Source organism: Gopherus flavomarginatus, chromosome 11, assembly GCF_025201925.1.
Source record: "Gopherus flavomarginatus isolate rGopFla2 chromosome 11, rGopFla2.mat.asm, whole genome shotgun sequence".
NCBI lineage: Eukaryota > Metazoa > Chordata > Testudines > Testudinidae > Gopherus > Gopherus flavomarginatus.
The window spans coordinates 34,593,210-34,607,645 of record NC_066627.1 but is presented as its reverse complement, the minus strand read 5'-3'; the positions used below and the strand labels follow the sequence as shown (position 1 = coordinate 34,607,645).

The window sequence follows — 14,436 nt, the reverse complement described above, 5'->3', positions numbered from 1 at the left end:
ATCGGAAATACTCTAAAAACTACATATCTACTTCCATTTAAAAATATTCAGCTTTCTCTGTAGTTTAGTACAGTATAAAAGTCTGAATATGCATTTCAGGAAAAATGGCAAAGTATATTTTCAAACTGTTATACAAAACTTGGCTTCAGCCTGTGGCTCTCCCTGTGACAGAAAATATATATTATAGCAAGAAAACTTCTTACCCAAACCTTTAGTTGCTCCCAAGTTCTTTTTATTTCCCCACCCTTCCTTCTAGTTGTCGGCTGTGTGTCAGAAGGCTATTCTTAAAGCCAGAAAGATCATTTTATAGGCAACTTTGCAGTTGATACATCTTCAGCCCCTGAGACATAACTAAACCTAGGAAACCAAGAGTACTTAAATCATTCCCCAAATCTAGCCCCTCTCACATAATTGTGTTACATTATCACATCATCTCTCAAAGAGTGGCTATATTTTGGTTTGGTGGAGAAATGCTACATTGCTGGCCTTGTTAGAATATAATTGGCACCCTTCGGAGCTTAAACAGCTGACATACTAAATCACCAAGTTCTGGTTTTAAATAGAAACCTTTATTTACATTATTATTAACATCAAAACACAAAAATCAGAAGAGCAGTAATACTTTATAACCAACCCTTTTATAAATCAGCCCACATGGTTTTTTGTTTTTGCAATGTAAAGATACACACATTTCAAGCAGTACTTTAATGTAAACTAAATTTAAATGCAATTCTCAATACTGTATGCCTTCTCCTGAGAATTTTTTTTTAAATATTGCTCTCAGAATTATATGGTTTCATACTTGCTGTATCATTCTATCATCAGTCTGCACTTAAAATCTAAAATAAAATGTGTGCTAATTGGTGCAACATTCAAATGGTTTTGTTTCTAGGTTTAAAAAATGCTCTTGAATTCCTCACATTAAAAGCACAAATTTAGGATGAGATTGAATAAAAAATTGCTTGTGGATTTTATAACACATGGTTTCTATAATCAACAGGAAACCTGACAGGCATGTAGTGAGACTATGTCTGCTATGCAGTAGTGATCCAATTGGTTATTCTAGTAAACTGTGATCGTACTGTCAAAAATAGTTATACAGCTTCTTGAATCATTCAGAAAACTCTGCTGCTGTAGAACCAAAACACAGTTATTGGAGATATCAAATACCACCAAAGCAAAGGACTATTTAGTTTAGTAAATACACCTTTCAACCTAGGTGAACTATTTAGATTGCTACCTTGAAAGGTTTCAATAACACTAATTTTAAAAGGTTTAAAAAGGCTTATCTTTTTATCATATTTGAATTAAAACAAATCTTTGGATTCAGCAAAAAGTAATTACGGGGAAAAAAAACAACATTCTAAAAGCAGATGAGGGAAGGAGGATTCTTTGTAACATCCGTCCGGTACTACATTTTAGACGTATAAATAGAATCATTCCCACAAAAAAAAAAAGTTAAGGGCAAAAAGCATAAAATAGTACATATCCTGAAGATTTCACTAGTCAAAGCAATGAAGGTTTGCAGCTTCCATCAATATAATGAACAACTACAAGATATAAAATCATTCTATTCTGATTTAATATAAAAAGCAAGGGATTGTTGCCTTTCAACTCCATTACGTTGCACTGACTCAAACAGCAGGTGGATTCTAAAAAGCAAGAAAGGGGAAAACAGTTCCTTATGCTTTTAAATGTCATGCATTACGACACAGATGAACCAGACTGAGGAGTGGAAACAACTAAATTACTACAGCCAAATCATGTTCTCAATGCTGATTGTACAGACTAAGCTGCATAAAAAGCAGATTTTTATTGCGCCTGCCTGTCTTGGGGAGTAGGACTGTGGTTGTATATATAGGATGAAAGTTGTGTGAATTTTTGCACAGAAAATTATTTTCATTAAAATGGAAGAACACCGAAGTTCCTTCAGGTTACTGCAAAATAAAATATGACTTCATAGTTACAGTACCAAAAAGCAATGATCAGAATCACTGATTTTCATTCACTCAGAAGAAGTCTGTTTTCCATTACACAATGAACAATAGAACAAAAGCACCACATGCCTTAAAACATTTCTGGTTCACACCCTTATGGAAGTTTCCAGGTTTCAATCGCCATCTGTCTGAAAGTGAATAATCTGTAATAGCATCTTTGTTTTATGGACAAAAAATACAACCTGTCAACAGATAAAGATGAATAGACTTGTAACCTAACATGAACACTGATAGTAGGGACACTTGTTAAGAAAATACATTCATTACAATAGAACAATCCAAAGAGGTGCAGACATTTGGTTAAACTGTGGCTTAATATCCATAAAGATTTCTGGATGTCATGTGACAAACGAGTTGCTTGCTGTAAGATGTGATGGTGGAGAAGTAACAAGAAATACTTAGCAATAGGCATCTTCTCTAGAAAAACATTTACGGTTCATTAAAGATAACCAAAAGTCCTGACAATACAGACTCATTAACTAAAAAGGCTATATAAAACCACATGAACTGTTATGACAAGTCATGACAGCTTACAATCCAGGGAGCCTTTTTTGTCAAATTGCCCTATATAAAAAATGAAATGTAACAAAGTGCTCACTTAATGTGGAGAAAGCATTAATCAATTGCTTAACCCTAAACAAATGATCTTTTAAAAAAGCTATTATGTTAAAAGATATAAAATAAGTGGCAAAGACCAAAGAAGAAAAAAATATGGGCCAAAGTCACCCAACTCCAAGGTCATTAAATTAAAAAAAAAATTGAAAGGTCTTCTATCTGGACCTCAACTAAGATGAGTTTACAGAAATCAACTTTGTTAAATATTTAGCTTCACAAACTCTGCAAAAATGAGTTAGTGACCTACAAAAGTCATATATATAATACAGTTCTTAAAGATCATATTTACAAAATTTATTCACAAAAAAAAAAAACAAAAAAACCCTGCAAAATTCTGATTCAGACTGCAGTGCCTTGCCTTGATTTTTCTGAAGGTTTTTTCCCCCCCAAAAACCATGAAGGATTATTGCTCTAATTTCCAATAACATAAAACATTACAGTACACAGTCTCTTCAATCAACAATTCTTAAAAGATTGGATTTGAAAAAGAACATGTGTACACCCTACCTTTCGGTTTATTAAATCCTTATCAAAGATATTGCATTAATCCATTATATAGCCTTTTATAAAGTGCACTCAGCTGCACATCGAAATTTAAATATTAGTCACGATTATGTTTAAATAATTTTAATTTATTTTATCTATAACCCCCTCTTGGCATCAGTGGGCAGGATTTTGGAACATTACATGCCAATTCATTCTTCATTGCCACTATGCTTGGAAATCCTGACTCCTGGAGATAAGAGGTTAAAAGCAGCATTTGTATTCAGGAATTAATATAAAAGAGTCAAGGCTAGGAACTACATTCTCTGTCAGATATTCTTACTAGAGAAATCAGAATTCTTATCTACCATGACTTCTCCAGGCACTTTTGCCTGCCTATAGTTAAAGGGCTTTGGATAGCTACAGTAAATAGAAGTGGTATACACAGAGTCTACCCATCATATTTACTAAAATGCCATTCCCAAATTCACATTTCTAGAGGCAGAGTGCCAAAAATATTTATGACCATTGTTTTGTACACCACAATATACAGTAATACAGAGACTCTGCTTCTACTAAAAGAGAGTCTTTTTTGTATGAAGTCACTTGGGACATCTTGGTGATCAGCTGGAAAAAATCAGTTATTTCCATAAGGCCAGTACTAGTTGCCATGAAGAATATGTAGCTTTTCTTTGTAATACTAGTGCATCATCATTAATATAGATCATTCTACTTTGGGAGATCACGGTTTTAGGTGTCAGCAGTATTTCTGTTAAAGGAAAACAAAAAAAGAACAAGTATCAGAAAAACACCAGGATGGAATCATAAGGGGCACTAAGGAACTTATGTCCCACCATGTAGTCACTGCTGGCATTCACAAAACTCCTACTCAGTGCCACATAACCCTGTAGGCACCTAAGTTTCCACCCTTAAAGTCCTGAAGTTGCCTAAATATTAGGTGGCTGTGTGCTAGTCCAGCCACCAAGTCCTGATGATTCACCAAGTAGGTGCTCCCCTGCCTACCTTACCATCAGGGCCTAATTTAGGGGCATGCTCAAAGCAAGTCTAAACACACACAAAATGGGGAAGGAGAAGATGATGGTGCCCCCTCTCATAACTTTTATTCCATTAGTTAGAGCACTCACCCAAGATGCAGGAGATCCAGATTCAATTCCTCTCTCTGCCTGATGTGAAGCAGGGATTTGAACTTGGTTCTCCCACTTCACAGGAAAATTCCCTGACCACTGGGATGTGGAGTATTCAAGGGCCAGGTCTCTCTCAATGGTCTCCTAATGGAGCTGCTCCATTGTGGATAAATATTCATTGGAGCAAAAGTACTGCAACCTGGGTCTCCCACTGCCCAGGTGAATGCCCTAACCATTGAGCTATCGAGGCATTTTCACACACTGTCTGGCCCCAGTGTTTATTTTGAAGATTGAAGTATTAAGAGAATCCATTTTTAGGGAGAAGAATCGCCTTTATTGGACTTGGTACTTCTAGTACTTCTATTGCACAACACTTTTTGTCTCCAAACACTTGCTTTACAAATGTTAACTTCTTAATTCTCACAGGACGTTTTGCTCATTTTACACATGTGGAAACCAAACTGTGCACTTAATTTTACTGCCCCTCTCCAATGTGAATTGGTCAGTTTAATCTAGTTGAAACCTTTGTTCTTAGATTGAAGATGGTCTTGCAGATAACTTGCAAAATCTCAGCAGATACAGTTGTCCTTTTTCATGTATTTTGGTCTCCGGAATTTCCCCAAGCTCAGTAATACTTAAGTGACCATCTTGTCTCTTGAGCCACAGTCATGAGATACCTGAAGAGAAACAGCTAACCTAGAAGCAAACTGCCAGGCTTCAGAATGGATATCAGCAAAGCTAAACAGAACCTATTGGAGCAAAATGAAAGCTTTACACTCAAAGGACTTAGGGGACAGCGAGAACTGAAAACTGGTGTGTGAGAAGAAGGCGGCCAGCTTGAGAACCGATTGTATTCAATGGGAAAAGAGGAGCTATGGACCTTTAAAAGGATCTTATAACTACCCAGACGTTTAGTGCTGACCAAGCCTTTGAATCTCTACAGAACTGTTTATCAGTGGAGTGAATTGTTACAGTTATCTTACCTGGTCTGGACCCATAGACATCCCTGACATAGGCATGGTGTTAATGTTCATTTGTCCAACATGACCACTGCTGCCATTCATATGCATCAGATTATAAGTTGTAGAGCTCCCTTGATGGCTGAACTGCTGCTGTGGAAAAGAACTGGAGCACACAAGAACAAATAAAGTTACCTTCCATAAAGTTTGACATTTTAATGCACTGCAATGCTTATACAGGCCACAAGTGATTGACATGGCAGAAAGATAAGAAATAGAATTAAATCTTTATATAATTACCAGAACCGGAAGGTACCCCATTTGTTCCTTTTACACATTGGATAGACAATATAGAAATACCAATACTCTGATCAGTTTTAATTTTTATCTGAAATTTACAAGTCAGTTTACCTTTCAGGAATCTGGTAAGTATTCTTACTAATTAGTGGATACAAGCCCTCTCTTGTAGCCCTTTTAGGGATTCCAGTGATCACATTAGTCCACCATCATAATATTGTTGTGCACAATTAAATGTTTTCCAAGGTATTTTGTCAATATTCCTAGACTAAATCTGATTTCTAATTAGAAAGATATAAACTCTCATGGATGTTAGGTGAAAAATCTATTCATACCTAGCCAGGGCAGGATCAAGGGCATAACAGACACTAATTAGTACAAGGATATGAACTCTCTTATTTGTTGGTAGAAACTGAAATGTTCAATTTATCCTTACCCAAATCCTTTTCCGCTGCAAAATGTAAGACACAGATTTAACATTCAGGTGCAATGAAAGAAGTTCTGGGTCATGAATAAGAAAATGCTGTAGCAAAGGCATTAAGTTTGGCAGAAGAAAGAACATGTAGCTATTTGTAGTTCATGTTCCCAGAATTCAAAGCTGGTTGAAGCAGAATATGAAAGACCATTGACAGCCATGCAGTGGATTTATATTCCCAGTAGATGTCCCTCTAGATGGTTTACATTTAAAGAATCATTGCCAAAATTCCAAACAGAAGACAATTTCATGTTAACTGGTGTACTTTATCTTTCCTTTCTGTCCACTGCTAATTAATAAGAAGTGTGTATGTGTATTTAAGTCATGGAAAACAACAAACAAGAAAGCTTTGAAACTCTGGTAAAAAGCCCACCAAATACACTAAGGCCTTGTCTACACTACAGGGGAAAATCGATCTAAGTGACGCAATTTGAGTTACCTCCATACCGCGGGATCCACGCTACATGCTGTTGATGGGAAATGCTCTCCTGTCAACTCCCCCTACTCTTCTCCATCCAGTGGGAGTACAGGAGTGGACAGGAGAGCAAGCTGCGGTTGATTTTAGCAGATTTAGTGAAGACCTGCTAATCAACCGGTGATGCATCCATCACTGCTCTTGGAAGTGTAGACAAGCCCAAAGAATAAGGACTTTGCAGATGAGACAGATGATAAAAAAGTTAAATTTACTGGCCTAGATACTGTTCCTTAAGGGTTTCATGGGAGTCTTTAATCTTAGCATTGAGGGGACAAGGGATTCATGGAAACCTTAAGTCAGAATCTCCTTGCCTGTGCATCTTTGGGTTAGAACCTTAATGTTATTTTTACTATGTGTGGGTGTGCATGGTGTACACACACACACACACATTTTTAATAGAAGGTAAAACACTAATGTCTATTTTGTTCAGTAACATGAATATAGGTTTTGATTACTTAGTTTTTTGTACAGCATACACTTAAAGATTTTGGGTGTTTATTTAAGAAATACGGCCATGATTTTGTAAAGCAACTACCAATTTTTGGTGTCCAACTTCAGATAGTTTAAGAGAGACCTGGGGTGACATCCTGGCTGCACTGAAATCAATGACAAAACTCCCATTGATTTTAATGGAGCCAAGATTTCATCCAGGATCTTCAGAAAGTGCTAAGCACCCACCCTCTGAAAATCAGGTCCCTTTAAATTGTCTTAATTTTGGCACTTGAAAAGTGGGACACCCAAAATCACTGGTCACACTTGAAAAACACTGACTTAAGTCTTTACTGCTCACCTGCTCCTGGTCATGTTTCCTGATGACCAGCCTTTCATCTCAGGGGACTGGTACATTGCTGCTGTCTGAGAGTGCTGCATCATGGGATTTTGAGAGGCTCCAATTCTTGATGACATCATTGGGTTGGGAGGGCTTGCTACTCTACTGAACGTGGGATCAGGTTGTTGGCTTATTCCTTACAAGACAAAGAACAAACAAAACAGATACTAATTGTCATCTTTAAGCATTTTTAGTCTATCTCCTTGCAATGGAGGATGAAAAATGAGTCATCGCATTAATAAGCGTGATGAGTCCTGATTTACAATTGTTCTTAAACACTAGTCTGCATTTCCCTTACATGGAAATTGGGTTTTTAGGTGCACACATGCACATTTAAAATTTCATTCGCTTCTGCAGCTTATTGCCCATCTGAACTCAGTATTCTTTTCACAGCAACTAGTTGTGATATCAGATTATAACTTAATGTGACAAATAAGCAGCACATGCAGCCAAACATTTTAGCAATAAAATCCTGTTTTTGCAATTTATCTCAGTAATATTCCAAAAGGGAGGGGCGAAGACACATATAGGCTATATCAGCAAAATGAGTTATAACAAGATATGTTCAGTCTTCAGCATTGTTTCAAAAGTTTTTCCTCCAATACTCGTAATAGGAGCTATTTCCATTTTCCTTGTAACTCACGTGTGAAAAGAAACAAAAGATATTTTCCTCCTCGGTATTATTTATACAGCATCGTAGGTGTGCATGAGAAATTATAACACAAAGAAGCTAACAAATAAGTTAATATAATATGTAATATCCATCTTGGTAATTTAATCATTTAATTGTATCAGGAATGTCTCATATGCTAATAAAATGTTTGCATTTAAGAGAATGCTGCAGAGAGCTAGTCACATAAATTGCTGTAGTGTTCTGTAGCAAACAGGTTAGAGAATTTACTTGGGATTATGTATCTGGATTCACAATAATGACTTTTCTCTCTCAAAACTGGATTTTGAGGGCAGCCAGATAGTAGGTACATTCAAATAAATATTAATTGCTTTCTGTAAATGAACTACTGAACAATTCTATGGAAATCATGACAGTATGGAATGATCCAGGCAAGAAAGTTATCAAAACAGAAATGGGGGCGGGGAAAGAGAAGAGTAATAGATTCTGTTACATCAGGAAACAATACATCAATAAACTAATTACATGGTAAACAGTAAATTCATTGGCAGCACATTAAACTGTGTTTTAATTTTTGACTATTTAAATAACCAAGGGAGCTCTATATTTATATGGTAATAACCATTTCTTGGGCTGAATAAATGCTGAAACCTAAAACAAAAGTTAGGAATTCTTTAGCCCAAGATGGAAACAAGCTACACAGGTTAGCAGCCTTCCCTACACTCTCCTCTCATCCCTGCACTCTTGTCTGTATACTGGAGATCACTGTGCTTAGACTATTACCAACAAAGGTTTAGCCATCCTAATCCTCTCCATTGCCTTCCAACTTTCACTTTAATATATCTGCAGGAAGGGGAAGCCATTTGTATTATGGCAGATTCTGGAAGCAGCCAGAGAGCTTTGCATAACAATTGTATAGATATTGGAAAATAACCAAACAATGATAATGTAAATTCTTGGGCTCTCATTGTTTATACTGTATCTTCACAACAGAAATGACTTACATGTATATTTGATGAACTCATGGCTGGTATGGGAAATAAATGTTCAACTATTGATAAGTAATTGGATAGAGTACAGGCAGGCTGACAGGGAGAGTTCCATTTAATAATATTTGGCTACACAGTGTGTTCAGGATCTCTGAAACACTCCTCCTCCCTCGTCCCTCTGCTCGCCCCCCCACCCCCCTGACTTATAAGGATTTTTTATCCCAAGCCTCACTGATCTGCAATATTTAGGTAGATGAGATAAATGGAAGAAAGGGAAGATGGAGCAAGGGAGAGACAGAGTTGAGATGTTAGCATCAGTACCATAATTAGGCAGATATGGGAATTGCTGTGAAGGAACTTGAGCCATTGGGGGACCTGCCAGAGAACTGTCCATGCTTCCTGAGGCAGTCACATTTGGTGGTGGACTGAAGGTCTGAGGTTGTTGTTGCTGCTGCTGCTGTATCATCATTGCCATCCTCTGCTGTCTGATATGATGACTTATTAGCTCCCTGTTGCGCTGAGCCACCATCTGAGCATTAAGAAAACCTTGCTGCTACCCCACAAACAAACAAACAAAAAAAATGTATTGCATGATATTTAACAAGTAATGCCAGAGAATCAATCCATGTAAATATTTTGTACCCATAAGACCCAGCACATCCAGGGCTAGCAAAGGAATTCACATTAATGAAAGCCAGTTGGCAGTATTAAAATGATCAAAATATCAAGTTTAAGTTTGCACTAAACTATTTTATTCATGCTAAAAGCTAATGCAGGAAGTTATCTTCTTACCACTCATTTCATACCAGTGCCCACAAGTCTGCAATTTCAGAACTGTGGGGGATATACCCACTTGATAATGAGGATCATTCTTCAGCCATCAAAGAAAATAAATATACTCTGTAGAACCATGAGAGAAGGCCTGAATTCTATAAGGACTTGTAAAATAGCAGGGGAAAAACATGTCACACACAACATGATATTTTGGAAGAGTGAGTGTGATGATTACTCACCTGTGACCCCACCTGCGGCTGCATGACCGGCCTCATGACTGGGGTACCACCAGTACCTGGGTTTTCCATTTTAATCTCAAGTGCTTGACGGGTCTGATTCAAAAACTTAGGGAAAGACAATTAACAGTGCCTAAATGGGCTGTATTAATCTGCTGCAAATAGGAATCTTCAAAAACACCAGGCTACAACAATCAAACCAAGTAACAGCAGCTAAACTTTTTTATTTAGGAAAAATAAGAAAAAAGAAACCACCTTTCTGCAAGTGTAAATTTTTTTTTTTGCGCATCTAGAATCCAGAGATTAGTGTTTTTACCTAGTTAGATACATAATGCTGAAGCATTCATCTTTAATGACAGGCCACTTAATTTGAATGTGTGAATTACAACTGTTCATGTTCAAATTTAAAGACTTTACTTTCTCATAAAATATTTTGTAACCAAACTTATTTGAAGCACAGTATAATAGACCAACACTTATACTCCAAGTTCCAAAATATATATAATTACAGGTTTCATCTCTGTTTCAGGGGTGGCTACTGTTAAAGCTACTATTATAAAAAGACATGACAGTTGCTTCAAAAAGCCATAGCCTGATTCAATGCCCTGGCCCAGCCAAGAAAAAGTATGGGATGGGAAGTGCTGAATACTACACTCTTTTATAGTATAAGCCATTACATTAATTCTCCCAGCCTCTATTATCTGACATTCCCTGTTATCCAGAACTTGTTGACAACCCTTTACACTTACTACAATACAAATTTCCTCTGCTATCAGATACTTTTGTTATTCAAAACATATTCAGTGTTCCCCAATGACTTATGGATAATAAAAGGTTGCACTCTACTGTGGCACACGAATTACATTTCTTAACAGAATATTTCAATTTAAGTCAAAACGATGAGACAACATATAACCCCTTTTTAAATTTTTTGGCACAGTGTTATAATCCATCTAGTTTCTTATACTGTGCCTATCACCATAACATCAGATTCATAAGGGAGAACAAACAATACTTTAAAAAAAGTACCACCACCATTCACTTATATTTTATTTAATACAATTAATCAGATCAAGTGATATCTGAATGCCTCTATTAATAGAGGGAGTGATTGGTAGATAATAGCATATTTTGATATTTGTGAAGTCATTGTTTTGACACAATAAAAAATTAATTAATTTGCAAAATAAGTTGAAAAGCTATTTATTCATTAAAAAGCAAAACCCAGATATATTTACTGTGGAACTCACTGGCAGAAGACATCACTGGGGCCAAGCGCTTAACAAGACTCAGAATAAAGACTGGACATTGCATGGATAATGAGATCCTCCAGAGTTATATTAAATAGGATTATTTTTAAAAGAACAAACATTTGGAAGCAATATAAACCTTTGTACTGTAGGGCCAAACCAACCTCTAACTGGGAGGTTCTAGGAGGAGCTCTCCTATGGGCAACTTATTCAATTAGTTGACCAAACTGAGGTTCTTGCACCTTCTTCTAGAGCACTGATTCCCAAACTTTAACTTGTGAACCGCTTTCACTAAAATGTCAATTCTCATGAACCCCCTCCTAAAAATGAATATTTCCAGGGATTTTCTCCTTTACCTGAGTAAAAATTAGAAAAGCAGTGATCTTGGAAATATAAAATTTGTTTTTATGACATGCTTATTACACACTATTTATTATTAATTATTTATCATTACATTATTTTTATTACATTATGAAAACAGCAACACTGTTCCAAGATCTCACTTTTGTAGCTTCTATCACTTTGAATAAGCCTGTTATAAGTCAAGCTCCTATGTTTCATCAAGGAGTATCAGATGTGAAACAGCATGAAGGTATTTAAGAAGCCAACTCAGAGTTCCTCCTACATAAACATTCAGGTCTTGAACAATCCAGGCAAACAATGCACATTACAACAAAGCTTAAACCTGTTCTTCATAAATTTAAATATAATACTAGTTGCCTATTTAATTTTAAAAAGAGCAAAAAATCTCCTCCTCCCTTTCCATTTCTTATAAGGAGTCTTGAAGTTTAAATCTCCTCAGTGTGATAGATATGCTTGCTTTGATCTGCTTAGCTCTTGGAAGTTCAGGGGCTCTGGGCTGCCAGGGATCCGTAAGGACCGCTCTGTCCGCCATTGGGGAATTTTTTCCTGAGAACCCCCTGTAACACTTCGTGAACCCCAGTTTGGGAACCACTGTTCTAGAGTCTAAAGCATCTGGTACTGGTCACTGTCAGAGAGGATGGTTGACTAGACACCCCTCATGTGAACTGGTATGGCAATTTCTATGTTCCCTTCATTCTTCTGAAGCAATATAATTCACTTTACCTCTCTCTTCACTGCAACAAAGTTTTCTGTCTTTTGGAGTAAGACAAAAGTGTAAACAAAAAAGCAAAGATTACCTGCTGCCCCTGAAGCCTCTGCTGGAGTTGCATTCTGAGCTGCTTTGGTGTATTGGTTCGGGGTCTCATTAGATTTGCTCTAGGATGCATACTTTGCAGTGGAAAATTACTCTGCTGGCTCATCTGATTCATCATTGAATTAAAGGATTGCTGTTGTCCCTGCATGTTAGTAAAACCTCCTGACATTGCTGCCCCTTGACCCTGATAGGGCTGACCATATAATGGAGGCTTCTGGTCAATCATAACTGCAGATTCCTGACCTTGAAATGAATCTTGCTTCGGTTCCAAAGTTTGCCCCTTTAACAGACAAAGAATATACTGCAAATGAGAACAGTGTCATTTTAAATATTGTCAGAAGTAGTAAATGCTGAAGTAATTATAAAATTAATACAGCAAATGGTCCAGCTAGAAAGACGGTGACCACTGTCAAACAGAAAATGTGGCATTTGTAGAATGCTATTTGCCTTGGTTTTCAGTTTCTGCAGTCTTATCTGTCTGAAGCGATGATTATAGTTAATAACTAATGATCTTTCAAAACGATTTTGAAGAGCCTAATATATAGAATTGTTTCAAAAGCTGCTCCTTTTGGCATAGACGCTGACTCTGTGAGTACTCCAGCCCTGGAGCAACCAGGGGTGAAAAATGGTGGGTGCTGAGCACCCACCAGCAGCCCCCATATTGGCTCCCCCACAAACCCAGTGCCTCCCACTCACCGGCAGGCCCTGCAGATTAGTGCCTCACTCTGCCTCCCCACACCTTCCGCCTGCTGCAATCAGCTGTTTTGCAGCGTGTGTGGGGAGGAGGGAGTGAGGATGCGGTGCACTCAGGGGAGGGGGCGGAAGTGAGCAGGAAGAGGCGGGGCAGGGGTGGAGGGGGGGCAGGGCCTGAGGTTTGAACACCTCCCCCAGCACTTTAGAAAGTCGGTGCCTGTGTCTTTGTAGTTTTACTTCGAAGAATGACTTTGTAAAAAGGACAGTACAGGGTTCTGTTTCTGAATGATTTCCAGATCAAGTGTGCTCATTCTACAAGATTTTTAAAAATATTTTATTTTATATTTTTAACAGCCAGCCATGCAAACTCAGTCTGGGATCTGAAAGCCATACTGAGTTCTTTTTGTACTTGCACATCATTGCCAATAAAGTATTCTGCAATCTGAGCGTTGTAGATGCATGAATCACAAGAATCCAGTTCACTCTCCCACAGCTGTGCTACTTCTGCAGTGCTAACAGGAATAAATAGTAATATCAAATTGTTTATGTTAATAAAATATTATAAGAAGTCAGGAATTGGAATATATCCATGTCTGTTATGCTAAAATGGCACCTTCTTACCTGTATTATGTTTTTCAAAAAATACTACAAGTTCTTTTGGTATAAAGTTTAGTGAATACTGGTCAGTATTTTTCATCAAAGAGGGATGCCTGAAGCAGATTTTAAAAGGTTGAGATGTTATGATTTTTTCATTCACTTTCCAAGTGCCAAGATCATACAGGAAGCAGGAAAATAAATGGTTAAAAATCTCTTGGTTACTTACTTGATTTACAAGATCAGGAATTCCTAATGCTCTGTCAATCTCCTCCAGTCCTGTGACATCTGCATTACTCAGCAAGGTGTGCAGCTGATCTAAAAGAGCCCTTTCATCACTCTGGCCTTCCATGTTAGGAGGCGGACATAAGAAATCATCCAAAGAACTTCTAACTAATTGTCTATAAAGCAACCAGTTAAAAACCATAAATTATAAAAACATGTAGCATACATCACCTGAAGATAGCAAACAACATTACAGAAACGATAAGTATTACCCATATTACAGAAAGGTTAACTAAGGTATAAAGGTTAACAGACATGGACAATGTCACAGCAGCAGAGCTGGAAACAGAAACTAGGCTTGTCTACACAAATACATAGTTCATGGCAAGCTGAGGTAGCAGGCTAGCGCAGGGTAGATTTACACCCTAGCTTGCCATGAACTGCTAACGTAGACAAGCCTGAAGTCTTTACTCCCAAATCCACTACTGCATGCACTAAAATGGAAAAGACCTATCAAATCCAACTATTACCAGTTTATGAATCTATGATAGGAAGAGAGATGAGAAATTTTCAGAGTTAGAAAAGAAAGAAC

The 14,436-nt window shown here is 37.3% G+C and overlaps 1 protein-coding gene across 6 annotated transcripts in view; it reads right to left on the bottom strand.

Moving 5' to 3' along the window:
• Nucleotides 1-547: 547 nt before the first annotated feature.
• The window catches only part of NCOA3 (nuclear receptor coactivator 3), a 184,737-nt gene continuing 170,848 nt past the window's right edge, over nucleotides 548-14,436 (bottom strand). For 3 of the 6 annotated variants that reach the window (XM_050917257.1, XM_050917258.1, XM_050917259.1), the window contains 7 exons: nucleotides 13,849-14,020; nucleotides 12,316-12,633; nucleotides 9,909-10,013; nucleotides 9,217-9,448; nucleotides 7,237-7,411; nucleotides 5,224-5,365; nucleotides 548-3,864 (listed from right to left, as the gene is read on the bottom strand). In XM_050917257.1, coding sequence (XP_050773214.1) covers nucleotides 3,853-3,864; nucleotides 5,224-5,365; nucleotides 7,237-7,411; nucleotides 9,217-9,448; nucleotides 9,909-10,013; nucleotides 12,316-12,633; nucleotides 13,849-14,020 — 1,156 coding nt within the window. In that variant the 3' untranslated portion in view covers nucleotides 548-3,852. The remainder of the gene's footprint in view (nucleotides 3,865-5,223; nucleotides 5,366-7,236; nucleotides 7,412-9,216; nucleotides 9,449-9,908; nucleotides 10,014-12,315; nucleotides 12,634-13,848; nucleotides 14,021-14,436) is intronic. The other 3 variants (XM_050917260.1, XM_050917261.1, XM_050917262.1) reach the window with 3 other exon arrangements.